This window comes from Aethalodelphis obliquidens, unplaced genomic scaffold (genome assembly GCF_003676395.1).
Source record: "Aethalodelphis obliquidens isolate GAN/ISIS:26980383/991018 unplaced genomic scaffold, ASM367639v1 scaffold3, whole genome shotgun sequence".
Classification (NCBI taxonomy): domain Eukaryota; kingdom Metazoa; phylum Chordata; class Mammalia; order Artiodactyla; family Delphinidae; genus Aethalodelphis; species Aethalodelphis obliquidens.
This window is the reverse complement of record NW_020837947.1, coordinates 15606335-15619163: the sequence shown is the minus strand read 5'-3', so window position 1 is coordinate 15619163 and position 12829 is coordinate 15606335. Positions and strand designations below refer to the sequence as shown.

Below are 12829 nucleotides of genomic sequence, written 5' to 3'. Positions count from 1 at the left end.
CTAATGGGATGTAACTAAATACTAGAAATGGTATTTAATTAATGACTTCTTCTCTATACTTGACATGTTTATGGTTTCAGAGGCATAATCATTTTTTAAAATATCATTAGATTTCTGAGTTATCTTTTTGGAACTGATACTAATCAGTGTTTTTCACACATTTACCATGTGTTAGTCTGTGTTCTCAGTGCTTTTCCTGTATTCTCTTATTTACTCCTCACATGATTTATGAGGTGTGTACCCCCTTCCTCCTCATTTTTCAGTTGAGGAACCTGATTGATGGAATAACTTTTCAAGGTTATAGAGTTGTAAGTAAGTGGTGAAACCTAGATGTGAACACAGGCGGTCTGACTTCAGAGTCTTTATTGTGTTAAATTTATTTTACAATTAATATTTATACTTGGGGCCTTATGTATTTTTATATTCCCCACATGTGGCAGTAGAATCAGGTATAGAAATCCCTATACAAAAATTTTTTTATGTAACATTTTAATATTTAAAGTCACACTTTTAAATAGAATTTAAATAAAAAATGGTTGCACTAATAAGTACAATTTAATATTGGCAGATGAGTCCCACTTCAAGATCCTGGATTTAAAAACTAGAAATTGAAGAAAGCTATCATTTTTCTTAGTATTACAAGTTTTTGTAATTTATTCTAGCTTCTTAATTACTGAAGTATCATTATTCATTTAAGGGTTATAGTTGAGAAAGTTGTATTTGCCAAATAATTTATAATAAACTGAGTGTTTAACAATCTAATTGGAGGCTTAAGCTGTTTATTTGTCCTGATTTCTCATTGCAGAATATGACTTTGGATAAAGAAATACTTTAATGACACTTTAGAAAAATAAACCAGTGAACTACTGAATTATTCTTTCACTTCCAGGTTGGGCCTAGTGGAAAAGTCATAGGAATTGACCACATTAAAGAGCTAGTAGACGACTCAGTAAATAATGTCAGAAAGGATGATCCAATGCTTTTGTCTTCAGGGAGAGTGCAACTGGTTGGTAAGTATCAGAAAACTTTAAAAATTTCCTCTCTGGAGAATTTTTATTTTCAGAAAAATCCCATGCAAGCTAAATAATACTCAGAGCTAGTTATTGCATTTTTTTAAATTCACTTTTTTTTTTTTTTTTTTGCGGTACGCGGGCCTCTCACCGTTGTGGCCTCTCCCATTGCGGAGCACAGGCTCCGGACACGCAGGCCCAGCGGCCACGGCCCACAGGCCCAGCCGCTCCGCGGCACGTGGGATCCTCGTGGACCGGGGCACAAACCCGTGTCCCCTGCATCGGCAGGCGGACTCTCAACCACTGCTCCACCAGGGAAGCCCCTTTACATTCACTTTTAAGTACTAAGCAAGAAAAAGCAATTACTCTAAAATGTTACACTGGTTCTACCTTGACCATGGGTGATATGACTTAACTATTTCAGAAAATGCCATGTTGAGTTCTTTCTTCATTGCTTTTTAAGAAGTAGTATCAAAGTAACAGTTGTCGAATATAAAAAATTTAAACAGTGCAGAGATGTGTAAGATAAAAAAGAAAGCCCCATTTTTTCCTCCTGAAGTTTTTTAGACATATAAATGTACATATGAATAAACTGCACACACACATGGTTTTTAAATTGACTCATCCTCTACATATTGTCCTTTAGGTTGCTTTTTTCCATTCAGCAGTATGCATGGACATATTTCCATGTGAGTACATTTTATATTGTGAAAAATAACAGACATCAAAATATGCATAAAACATAAATGTGAAGCTTAACAAACACCTGTTTAATCACCACACTGATCAAGAAATGGAACATTGTTGGGGCTTCCCTGGTGGCGCAGTGGTTGGGAGTCCGCCTGCCGATGTGGGGGATGTGGGTTCGTGCCCCGGTCCGGGAAGATCCCACATGCCGCGGAGCGGCTGGGCCCGTGAGCCGTGGCCGCTGGGCCTGCGCATACGGAGCCTGTGCTCCGCAGCGGGAGGGGCTGCCGCGGTGGGAGGGCCGCGTACCGCAAACAAAACAAAACAAAACAAAGAAATGGAACATTATTAGTACCTGGAAAGTTCTCTGCTTGCTTTTTCCTCATCATGACTACCTCCCTTTTCCCTAGTGGTATTATTACCTTTATGCATTTACTACCTAATTGCATTTCCATAAATGATGTTTAATTTAATCTTGAACTTCAGCTAAATGGAACCATACAGTATATATTCTATGATGAATGACTTCTTTTATTCATTATTGTGTCTGTAAGATTCATCCTTCTTTTTGCATATAGTTCATTTTTATTGCTGTATAGCATTCTATTGTAGGAACATTACCAGAATTTGTTTATTAATGCTACTGTAGATGGATATTTTGGGCTGTTTCTGATTTGGAGATATATTCACAATGTACGTAAGTCCAGGTGCTTATATACACTCATCATACATGCACTCATTTCTTTAGGCTTGTTGTTACAGTTCATAGGGTGACCAAAGATACTGCAAAAACTGTTTTTTGAAGTGACTGAAACAACTTACATTCCCAACAGTAATGTATCAGGGTTCCTATTGTTTCACATCTCTACCAGTACTTGGTATTATTAGATTTTTCTTTTTGCCCACTTAATGTATGGCAGTATCTCTGTGATTTTAATTTTGTATTTTCCTATTAATCAGTGAGGTTGAACACTATTTCATATGTTTGGCCATTTGGATTTCCTCTTTTGTGAAATGCCTATTCAGATATTGAGTTACTTATATTTTTCTTTGATTTGTAGGACTTCTATAGACTAGCCCTGTGTCTAGTTGTACATATTATCAATCTCTTCTCCCACTCTGTGAATTGCCTTTTCACTCTCATACTGTACTTTTTTGATAAATAGAAATTCTTAATTTTAATGTAGTCAGACTTACCAATTTTTTTCTAGTGCTTTTTGTATCCTGTTTAAGGCACTCTGAAATCATGAAGATATGTCCTTATATTAGTTCTCAGAAGCACTATCATTTTAACTTTTCACATTTAGACCTTTGATCTTTGTGACGTTCATTTTTGTGTATGTGTGAGGTAGGGGTCCAAGTATCTAATTTTTCTTTGAATATCCAGTTGTCACAGCATCTTTTATCTAAAAATCTATCCTTTCCCTGCTTTAAATCTCCTATAATTCTTCACACTGGGTAGTTCTATCTGAACAGATTTTTAAAGCTTTTTTTTTTTCTTTCAGTGGGGGATGGAAGAATGGGATATGCCGAAGAAGCCCCTTATGATGCTATTCATGTAGGAGCTGCAGCCCCAGTTGTGCCCCAGGCAGTGAGTTGGTTTTCTTCTGTGTTTGTTGCTTTATTCAAATAAAGCTCTTAAAAATTTATAGGAAATGACTTCTATTGATGTTCAAAATATCATCTATGTTACGTTGTGCTTTTTCTTTTTGGTTGATAATTATGCTCAACTTTTTAAAAATAGAAACGCTGTGCATTTTAGTTGCAGTTAGTAGGCAGTTTTTTCATATGCAGACAGTTGTATAAATAACATGAAAATTGCTAAGCCCCAGCTCATGGCTGTCTTATTTAAAGCACTATTTGATTCGGCTAAGAACTAGTACACCAATAGAACTGGGACAGTCCCTCTGGAGTTGATGATCTGATAATCACTTGGTGTATTGTTAACTACCAGAATGTGCAAGACTGTGTTAGGTGCATGGGTAAGACCAGGAAGTATTTGTCATACATTTATCCTCACAAACCTTATGTTCTAGAAGAGCTGTGTCATACATGTATCAGCATATGATAGATACTGAAGGGAAAACAAAATATGTACTGTAGGAGTTCAAGGGAGGGAGAGTATGATGCATAGAATAGTCAAGGAGACTTCTTATAGGAATAGAATTTGAACTGAATCTTAAAGAATAGTAGGATTTGCATAGTTGCAGTGAGAGGGAAGGATATTCCAGTAGTATATGTTACATAGTCAAGGAAATATTTAAGTACAAAATTGAGTTTTCGTTTTAGTAAGCCTCTGATAAACTTACGTCAGCCCGAATACTCCTTGGCTTAGGTTTCTATTACCTGTGATTTTTTCATGGTTCTTGATTAGATGGCAAGGGGCTAAAAGTGACACTGTCTCTTCTGCCCAGTCTCATCTACTCCCCAACCTGCAAGTGGTTTTTTTTGTGTGTTTAGACAGTTATGAGAAGCTGAAAGTTAGGGGATTTGTTCTGGTCACTGACTTTTTATTCACTGGCTGAATGACCTTAGGAAAATCAGCTATTTTCTCTGGCCCTGTTATCTGTTTGAAAAAAAGACCAAACCAGTGGTTTTAACATATTTTAATTGAAGTATTAGCATGATGTAGAAAGGTGTACAAGTCATAAATGAATAACGGGGCTGCTACTTGGAAGTCTTTATGAGGAACAGTTAGCCCTAAGGCCTAAGAAAATTTCTGTGAACTGAAAGACATAATTCTATAGTTTGAAAAGATCTTTTGAGTGCCTAGTACCATGAATTTAAAAAAAAAAAAAAGAGCCACAATATCACCATGAAATTTCAGAATGTTACAGATAAAGAGAATATTCCAGAAGTTTCCAGAAAAGCAAAATAGATAATCCGTTGAAGGGTCAGTAATCAGAAAGGCATCAGACTATAGAAAACCAACATCAGAATGAACAAGTCAGAGGCAAACCATCACAATTCTGAATTGAAAATGATTTCCAATCTTGAATTCTATACCCACACACGTCACTAAATACATAGAATAAAGATAATTTTAGATTTGCCGATCTCAATCTCTGTCTTTAAAAATATTCCACATACTGTTTCACAGAATACTTCTGGAGGAATTGCTTTAATTATATCATCAAAAAATGAGGGAGTAGAGAGAGAGTAGGAAAAACTGAAAAGAAGCAGCCATGGTATCTAGGAAGGTAGGAAATTTTGTTCAAGAGAGAGGTGGTAAGAGTTCCCAGGATTCCAGGATTATTGCAAAGGAAGTCCCAGTATGAACGCTATGCAGCAGGCCTGGAGAATAACCAGTCCAGATTTAGAGCAGAGGAGGAAGGTACTAGAAGCGAGCCTACCAAAAAAGAAAAAAGAGCAGTTAAAAAAAAATTTAAAAAAAGGAAGGCACTAATTAGATAGATTTGACTGCGTGAAAATTTCATTAAGAAGCTGGGAGGGTACCAAGATTTAGAAACAGTTACAAAGAAAATTAAGGGAATGAAAAAAGAAAAACCTTCAGTTTTTAACTGTAGGGAAAACAGCTATTATATAAGAAAGGAAACAATCATTGGGTACCTCTTGGCTCAGCTGCAAATTACATTTACACAGTCATAACTGAAAATGGTTTTAATAAAAAATTATGATGTTGGTTGGATTGGGGGAAAGGAGAAGAATACAGTTGGCCCTCTATATCTGAGGGTTCCACATTCAAGGATTCAACCAATCATGGATCGAAAATACTCAGAAAAAAAAATTCCACAAAGTTCCAAAAAGCAAAACTTGAATTTGTCACACCTGGTAACTATGTACATGGTATTCACATTGTATTAGGTATAATAAGTAATCTAGAGATGATTTAAAGTATATGGGATATATAGGTTATATGCAAATATACCATTTTATATAAGGAACTTGAGTATCTGCGGATTTGGGTATCAGAGGTAAGGTCCTGGAACCAATCCCCCTTGGATACCGAGGGACAGCTGTTTATGTATGAGAGCTTAGTCCTCATCTAGCACATAATTTGAAATAAAAGAGGAAATATTATACAGCATGGTAACTATAGTCACTAGTACTATACCATATAATTGAAAGTTGCTTAGAGAGTAAACCTTAAAAGTTCTCATCACAAGAAAAAAGAACTGTAACTATGTGTGGTAATGGATGTTAATTAAACTTACTGTGGTGATCATTTCACATTATATACATATATCAAATCTTTATATTGTACACCTAAAACTAATACACTATTTATATGCCAATTATATTTCAGTTAAAAAAAAAAAGACATGCTTTAGAAGTAAGCACTACGAAAGAAGACAGCTGAAAGGATTTAAAATGAGTGGATTTAGGGAGCAAGACTGGAGTAGTGGGAAGAAGCCTGCTATTTTTTCATTAAAAACCTTGACATTTAGAAAATTAAAAGGGAAAAAATAAGGTAGACTTGCTGACAACAAAAATTTTATTTAAGGACACCCTTCCTTGGGATAATACTATCCAAAGTAAGGTTTCTTCCTTACTGTTTTTGATCAGTGGTCATCTGTCAGGCTACATTCAAATTGTGACATACGACTTAAAAATTTTCTGACCAGAGGGGCTTTCACTGAGTAGTTTTGGTTCTTCATTGACAGGGCGTCCTCGTTCTAATGCTGCAGAGACTCCAGCCCTACCTTCCTTCGTCATGTCATGGTGCCAGTAATCCTAAATTCAGTCATAAAACCAAGGTTCCCTTATTTTTGGTTCAGTGATGCCTTAAATTCTTAGATAGGATAGGGATTCCTTGCTGATTTTCTACACTTCCCCTCCTCCCCTGCAAACTATAAAGATTCAAAATAGGCATACAGGAATTGAAATTTCCTGTTCTGCCTTTGGCCTTCCCAAGAGGATAGTCCTACATTATGTGGTTCAACTCAAACATTTTGAGCATTGCAGTTGTACCAGGTACTGTGTTAGATGCTAAGGGCACAAAGATGAATAAGACACAGTCCCTGTCGTCAGAACATTTGTACTGTAGTAGGGAAGGTCGGTAGGTAAATGAGTGAGTGGGTAATTGAGTAACAAGTTTAACAGTGGAAGTATGTATGTACTAAATAAAGTACATTTCTGCTTTCTGCCCATGGACACTGAAAGTTGTGTATAGTGATGTAAAATGACTGTTAACATAAAATCTATAGCTTGGTGTACATGTGCTCTTCTTTTTCTTTTAGCTAATAGACCAGTTAAAGCCTGGTGGAAGATTGATATTGCCAGTTGGTCCTGCAGGTGGAAACCAGATGCTGGAGCAGTATGACAAGCTCCAGGATGGCAGTGTCAAAATGAAGCCTCTGATGGGAGTGATATACGTGCCTTTAACAGATAAAGAAAAGCAGTGGTCCAGGTGGAAGTGATTTTATCTTCTGCTCTTTCTTCTTCCACACATGCAAGGTGAAAGGGTGTGGATTTTAAGAGATTAGACTACAAGAGCTGCTTTTTCGGTTGTCACCTTTGTGCTGCTCCATTTTAACATCAGAAATTCACTACATTAAAAATGTAGAAAAGTTTTGCATGGTCTGTCCTTTTGATTTAACTCATCTTTGGGAAAGGGGGGTGAGACTTGGTTGGCACAAAGGTGTTTTTCTTTTTAAAGAGGCTTTCAGCCACACTTTCTAAGATTATTTTAGTATCAGCCACTCTGTTTCTATATTTGCAACTCATTTTTATAGCTGTTGTACGGTCATGGAAACAAAGGCTGTCATCTGAAGAGAAGGGGTCATCATTTCCTGCCCCAGTTCATCTCTATTATACCATTGTTGTAAAGAGAAAGAAGGGAAAAGATACTCTTGTCCCAGTTTTCGAAGGTGTCAGAATCCCAGAGAGGACATTCTCCCTCTCAGCTTGATTTCTCTCTTTCAATCAGGTTCATAGACGTCTGACAACCTGTGCCTGTTTTACATTCCACTCTTATTTCAGAACCACTATAAGGAAGAAACCCACCATTTTATAGAACAGGCTGGCCAATTTTTAAGCTACTCTAAGTTCCCGGGGAGGGGAGGGGATTCTGTAAGTGAGTGCCCAGGTCTCACACACCTTCCCAAAGGGCCAACAGCATGTAGCATAATCTTCAGTACAGCATGGCTCATCTTAACACCCACTTTTGTTTCTGTGTCTCAGCATAATCTGGATATTTCGTTTGAAGCCAAGATTTCTCTTTTTCCTCTCTTCCTTCTTTCCCTTCCCACTCTCTCCAGTGGGAGGGAGTGAGATGAGTAAGTAAGAGTGACATTAGCCAAGTCTACTTGAAATTAAATGCCAGAATAAGAAAGGCCTTACTGCTTCCTTGTTTTAGAATCTACTTTTATTTGACAGAGGTGCTTATTTTAAGATGATTTCTTAATAAGTAAACTGGTGATTATAGGTTTAATAGACCTCTCAGTTTTGTTTTCTGGAAAGAGGAAAGGCACCTTTTGAATGAATGGTAATGGCAAAAATGGTAATGAATCTAACTCAGTTTGTTCAAAAATGAGTTTTACTTTTGACTAATTTTGATTGGCCATTGCTGGGATACCTTACTAGGAATTGCATTTTAATTCTTCACCTAATGTAGTTATAGCTATTTTCTTTGAATTCTAACTGGAGCACAGCCACTTCTTTAAAAAAAGTTTTAAAAAGCTATCAGTCTTGTCAGTTAGAATCAGATATAGTTACGAAGTTCCTTTTGCTTCTAGTCTGGTTACATAACTACATAATTGTATGATTGCTGTATAAAAGGGGCAGACATATCATTGAAATTACTGAAATTTGGTATCAAGTAAGAGTTCAGATTTTCATTAATAAGTTTAAAATTTCTCCTTTTATACACATTATTAGTACCATAATTTAATGATGAAGGAATTATAAAAAGGATTTTAGTTTTTATAACCAGAGGCGGACTCAGCTTGAAGCTAATGAAACTTAAGCTTCAGGTCCCTCACTTGCTTTGGGTCCTTCATGGCCTTATACCAAATTTTATATGCACAGTCTTATTTTTAGCCTACCTTTTTGTTTTCCTTCATAAAGAGGTTCCCCCCTTACCCAATTATATAAGCTTCAGGCTTCCACACACCTGTATTTTACCCTTGATAAGACTAAACTATTTGTATTAAATTTAGAATAATTTTTAAATCTATGGACAATTGTTCAATCATTTACCAAATATTTAAATATATATATACACTTGGTTTTCTTTTGGGCCTTCAACTTTTTAAAACATCGAGCAATTTTACATGTATGCATCATTGGAAACTTTTCTTTAGTTGTACTAGGATGACTTTCTAATTTTTTCTATTGCAAATTTTCTGTTCAAACACATTTTCCTATATCCAAAGATGTAGTTCTAATTACAGAGATAATCAGTTACTTAGTTGTAAATCATGAAGTTTAAAGAATATAAAGGTAAAACAAAATCTGGAAATGAAATCGGAAAAAAACAACTGCCACATTAAAAAAAAATTTGTACTGAAAGAAATTACTAGAAAATAGGATGTTTGAAAGGGTAAAACATCAACGGTCAACTTAAAATATTAAGAGACCCTAAGTTGCTATTTCTGTTTGTGTTCATAAACTATCAGTCAAGGTCACAGGCAGGAAACAGAAAGTGTGCTCAGCTAGGATTTTGAAGTGACTTTAATGAAGGGACTATTCAAAGAAATATGGGAAAGGTTATGGGAACCAGTAAAGAATGTGACATACCCAGGGACCAGGGGTTCCCAGGGTGATAGTAGGAAGCTGTTACCACTCTAGACCTAAAGGTAAGGAAACAATTTTACTAGAACCCACTGAGAGCAGGGACAGCAGAAGCGGGGGTGGGGTGTGGTCCCTGACAGGAGCTGTAGTGATAGAGGGAAGCAGCTACTCCCACATCTATGAATCACCTCAGTTTTCTCTCCTCCCGCCCTCTTCTCTCTGCCAGGGCATCGTATGGGGCAGAATTAACTGGAAGTCAGAGAGGAAGAGGCCCTGTGCCAGATGTAGTCTGAAGTCAGCTCTCACCACCTCTTTCCTTCCCCTTTCCTCCCATACAGCAAATACCTCTGCTGCTTTTTATTTTAAAATAATTAATTAATTAATTTTTGGCTGCGTTGGGTCTTCGTTGCTGCATGCGGGCTTTCTCCAGTTGCGGTGAGCGGGGGCTACTCTTCATTGCGGTGCGTGAGCTTCTCATTGCGGCGGCTTCTCTTGTTGCAGTGCACTGGCTCTAGGCACAAGGGCTTCAGTAGTTGGGGCACGTGGGCTCAGTAGTTGTGGCTCGTGGGCTCTAGAGCGCAGGCTCAGTAGTTGTGGTGCACGGGCTTAGTTGTTCTGCGGCATGTGGGATCTTCCCGGACCAGGAATCAAACCTGTGTCCCCTGCATTGGCAGGCGGATTCTTAACCACTGCACCACCATGGAAGTCCCCGTCTGCTGCTTTTTAAATTTAGGTGTGGAATAGATTTGAGAGGACATCTAGTTTTTGTGTGCCCTATTTCTATCCCCGTCAGGCTAATCTATGCGTAAACTGTCCTAGACAGGAAAAAAAAGAAAAAAGCCTTTATTTTAAATTGCCTTTGGAAAAGCAACATCTAATACTTTTCTTTGGCAATTTGTTCTGTTGTTAAATTTGTTAAATATTTTTCAGTGTGAGGACCTTCTTAATACATCATTAATTCAACAAGTGTTTGCGTGCCCACTATGTAGGCACTGCTTTAGGGCCAGGAATACACAGCTGTAAATTTGAAACTGACCATTTTCGTGGAACTTATAGTCAAGTAGAGACAAGACAAACAGGCAATTAGAGTGTGGTGTGTTGGCTCTGCCTTGAGGGTGGTAGGGAGGGATTGTTTAAGCCAGGCAGTGAAGCAATCAGAATTCCATTTCAGAAAGATAATTCTGGCAGTGGGGTAGAGAGTAGATTGGAAAGGGACAAAACTAGGGTCAGAAATAGGAGGTATCTGTAGCAAGTCAGGGGTACAGTGATGGTGGCCTGAATTAAGGCAGTGGTGGTAAGGATAGAATGTGGTTAAAAAGGGTTGCCTACATTTTCTCATCTCACATGAGAATTATGCAAAAAGCTCCCTAGTCAGTTTCCTGCCAGGCTAGATGATTTCTGTTCTTTCAGAATTTCTTCAGGATTAATTCAAGAACTCATCCTAGTGCTTTCTTACGAACATTCTCTTGTTTCTCACCAGCTTTCCATCCTTCTCTGACTGAGGCATCCAGAGCTAGTTGGAGTGCTCTGTGAGAGTGAGATCCAGTCTTATATCGGAAGGTGTGATAGAAACTAGATGGAAAAAAAGAGAGAGAACTTAGTGGGCCTGCTGAATTCTAGTGCCAAATAAAGCCCCAAACTTGAATGTAGACTTTTGTCCCCTTATACTTGGAAAAATGTTCCTTGCAATTTTGGTGGATTAATAAAAGGGGAGAGAATGTCAGAGAGATAGGCTATAGACTTAGAATCTGTAGTATGATGTTCAAGACTATAGATATTTAATAGTTGTATTGGTTGCTTTGTAAACTTAATGATTTCTAAATTTGTATTTTATTTTATACAAGTATATTTATTTTATTTATCTAGAAATCAACATTTTGTTAATCTTCTGGTAAGTTTTATTTTATTTTTGTTTTTAATAGCCACAAGAGTCAAAGGAATAAGTCCATTTCTGGTTTGTGAAACTGAGGAATGTTTCAGGGTTCTCATTCCATAAGTACTTCGTCTATCGATGTCTTCTTAAAAGTGCCATGTACACATGAAAAAAATGTTATGAATTGACTGGCATTTCTAGGATTGACAGTTTAGGTCCTAGGATATCCAGCTGATCCTGTGTTCCATATTGTTCTATAATGTGCTTTTTAAATTTCTTTACATGTGTTACAGCATTATGACATATTTTACATCCTTAAAGGCAAGAATGTATTCTGTTGCTTTTGGAATTCTTTTTATGTCTCTCATAATGCTTTGTACAAAGTTAATTGTACAAAGCTTTTATTACCTCAGAAAGCCCATTGATTAGAAAATGTTCATGGATTTTGATTGTTATTTCCTGGTAGTACATATTTTCAGTTGTTCTTGATAAAGCATACATAATACTAAATGTTAGTAACTTAGAGTTATTAACCTAATAATTAAATTATGTATAATTATTATACAATAAAGTAACAAATATTTAGTTATTAATCTAATGAAATATTAACACATATATACAATTTTAAAGAGCCTTTTTAGAAATTTAGGATGTACTCTTTTATTGTAAATGATCTATGCATGTAAGTCAGATAAAGAAAAATATGGTTATGTAGAATTTTAAATATTAGGAAAAATTAATAAGGTTAATGGAATTTGGAGTCTTAGGATGTGACAAGGTTATACTTGCCATGGCAGCAAATTTTTGGTTTTCTTTGGCACCCTAAATGTTACAAACTCAGGTCTGTAAACTTAATTTCTTTTCCGTTTTTTTTGGAGGGGGTGCTATAAATTGCCTTCTATTTGTTTTCAACAATACTGTTCCTGACTACCAAAGTAATGTATATGCATTGTAAAAATAGGAAAAAAATACAAAGAATAAAAGTCACCCATAATCCCAGAATCTAGAGGTAACCTCTTATTAACATTTTGTAGATTTTTTCTTCTTTTATCCATAGATCTATATAAATCTCTTTTGTAATCCTGAGATCATATGGTAGCATTATTTTGTAATCTCTTTTTATTTAATAAAATGTCATCAACATTGTCCCATATCATTAAACACTTTTTAACAATATGATCTTTTCCAGTTTTATTGAGATATAATTGACATATAGCATTGCATTAGTTTTAGATGTACAACATAGTGATTTGATAGATGTATATATTGCAAAATGATCACCACAATAAGTTTAGATCTTACATCCAAGTCTTTAATCCATTTTGACTTAATTTTTGTGTGTGTGGTGTAAGATAGGGGTCCAGTTTCATTCTTTTTCATGTGGCTCTCCAGTTTTCCCAACACCATTTATTGAAGAGACTGTTTCTCCGTTGTATATTCTTGGCTCCTTAATTAATGGACCATATATGCATGGGTTTATTTCTTTGTTCCATTGGTCTCTGTGTCTGTTTTATGCCAAATACCATACTGTTTTGATTACTATAGCTTTGTAATATAGTTGGAA

At 36.3% G+C, this 12829-nt stretch overlaps 2 protein-coding genes across 7 annotated transcripts in view; one reads left to right on the top strand and one right to left on the bottom strand.

Moving 5' to 3' along the window:
* The window catches only part of LRP11 (LDL receptor related protein 11), a 65485-nt gene that overhangs the window by 1113 nt on the left and 51543 nt on the right, over nt 1-12829 (bottom strand). Inside the window, exons 7-8 of one of the 4 annotated variants that reach the window (XM_027083599.1) lie at nt 10870-10964; nt 10025-10207 (exon numbers count right to left, since the gene is read on the bottom strand). In XM_027083599.1, the coding sequence (XP_026939400.1) occupies nt 10906-10964 (59 nt within the window). In that variant the 3' untranslated portion in view covers nt 10025-10207; nt 10870-10905. Of the gene's footprint in view, nt 1-10024; nt 10965-12829 lie in introns of those variants that run through there. The other 3 variants (XM_027083608.1, XM_027083617.1, XM_027083588.1) reach the window with 3 other exon arrangements.
* PCMT1 (protein-L-isoaspartate (D-aspartate) O-methyltransferase) overlaps nt 1-12829 on the top strand; it is a 46725-nt gene that overhangs the window by 30934 nt on the left and 2962 nt on the right. The window contains exons 5-7 of one of the 3 annotated variants that reach the window (XM_027083637.1): nt 890-1010; nt 3203-3288; nt 6899-7115. In XM_027083637.1, coding sequence (XP_026939438.1) covers nt 890-1010; nt 3203-3288; nt 6899-7078 — 387 coding nt within the window. In that variant the 3' untranslated portion in view covers nt 7079-7115. The remainder of the gene's footprint in view (nt 1-889; nt 1011-3202; nt 3289-6898; nt 7116-12829) is intronic. The other 2 variants (XM_027083636.1, XM_027083641.1) reach the window with 2 other exon arrangements.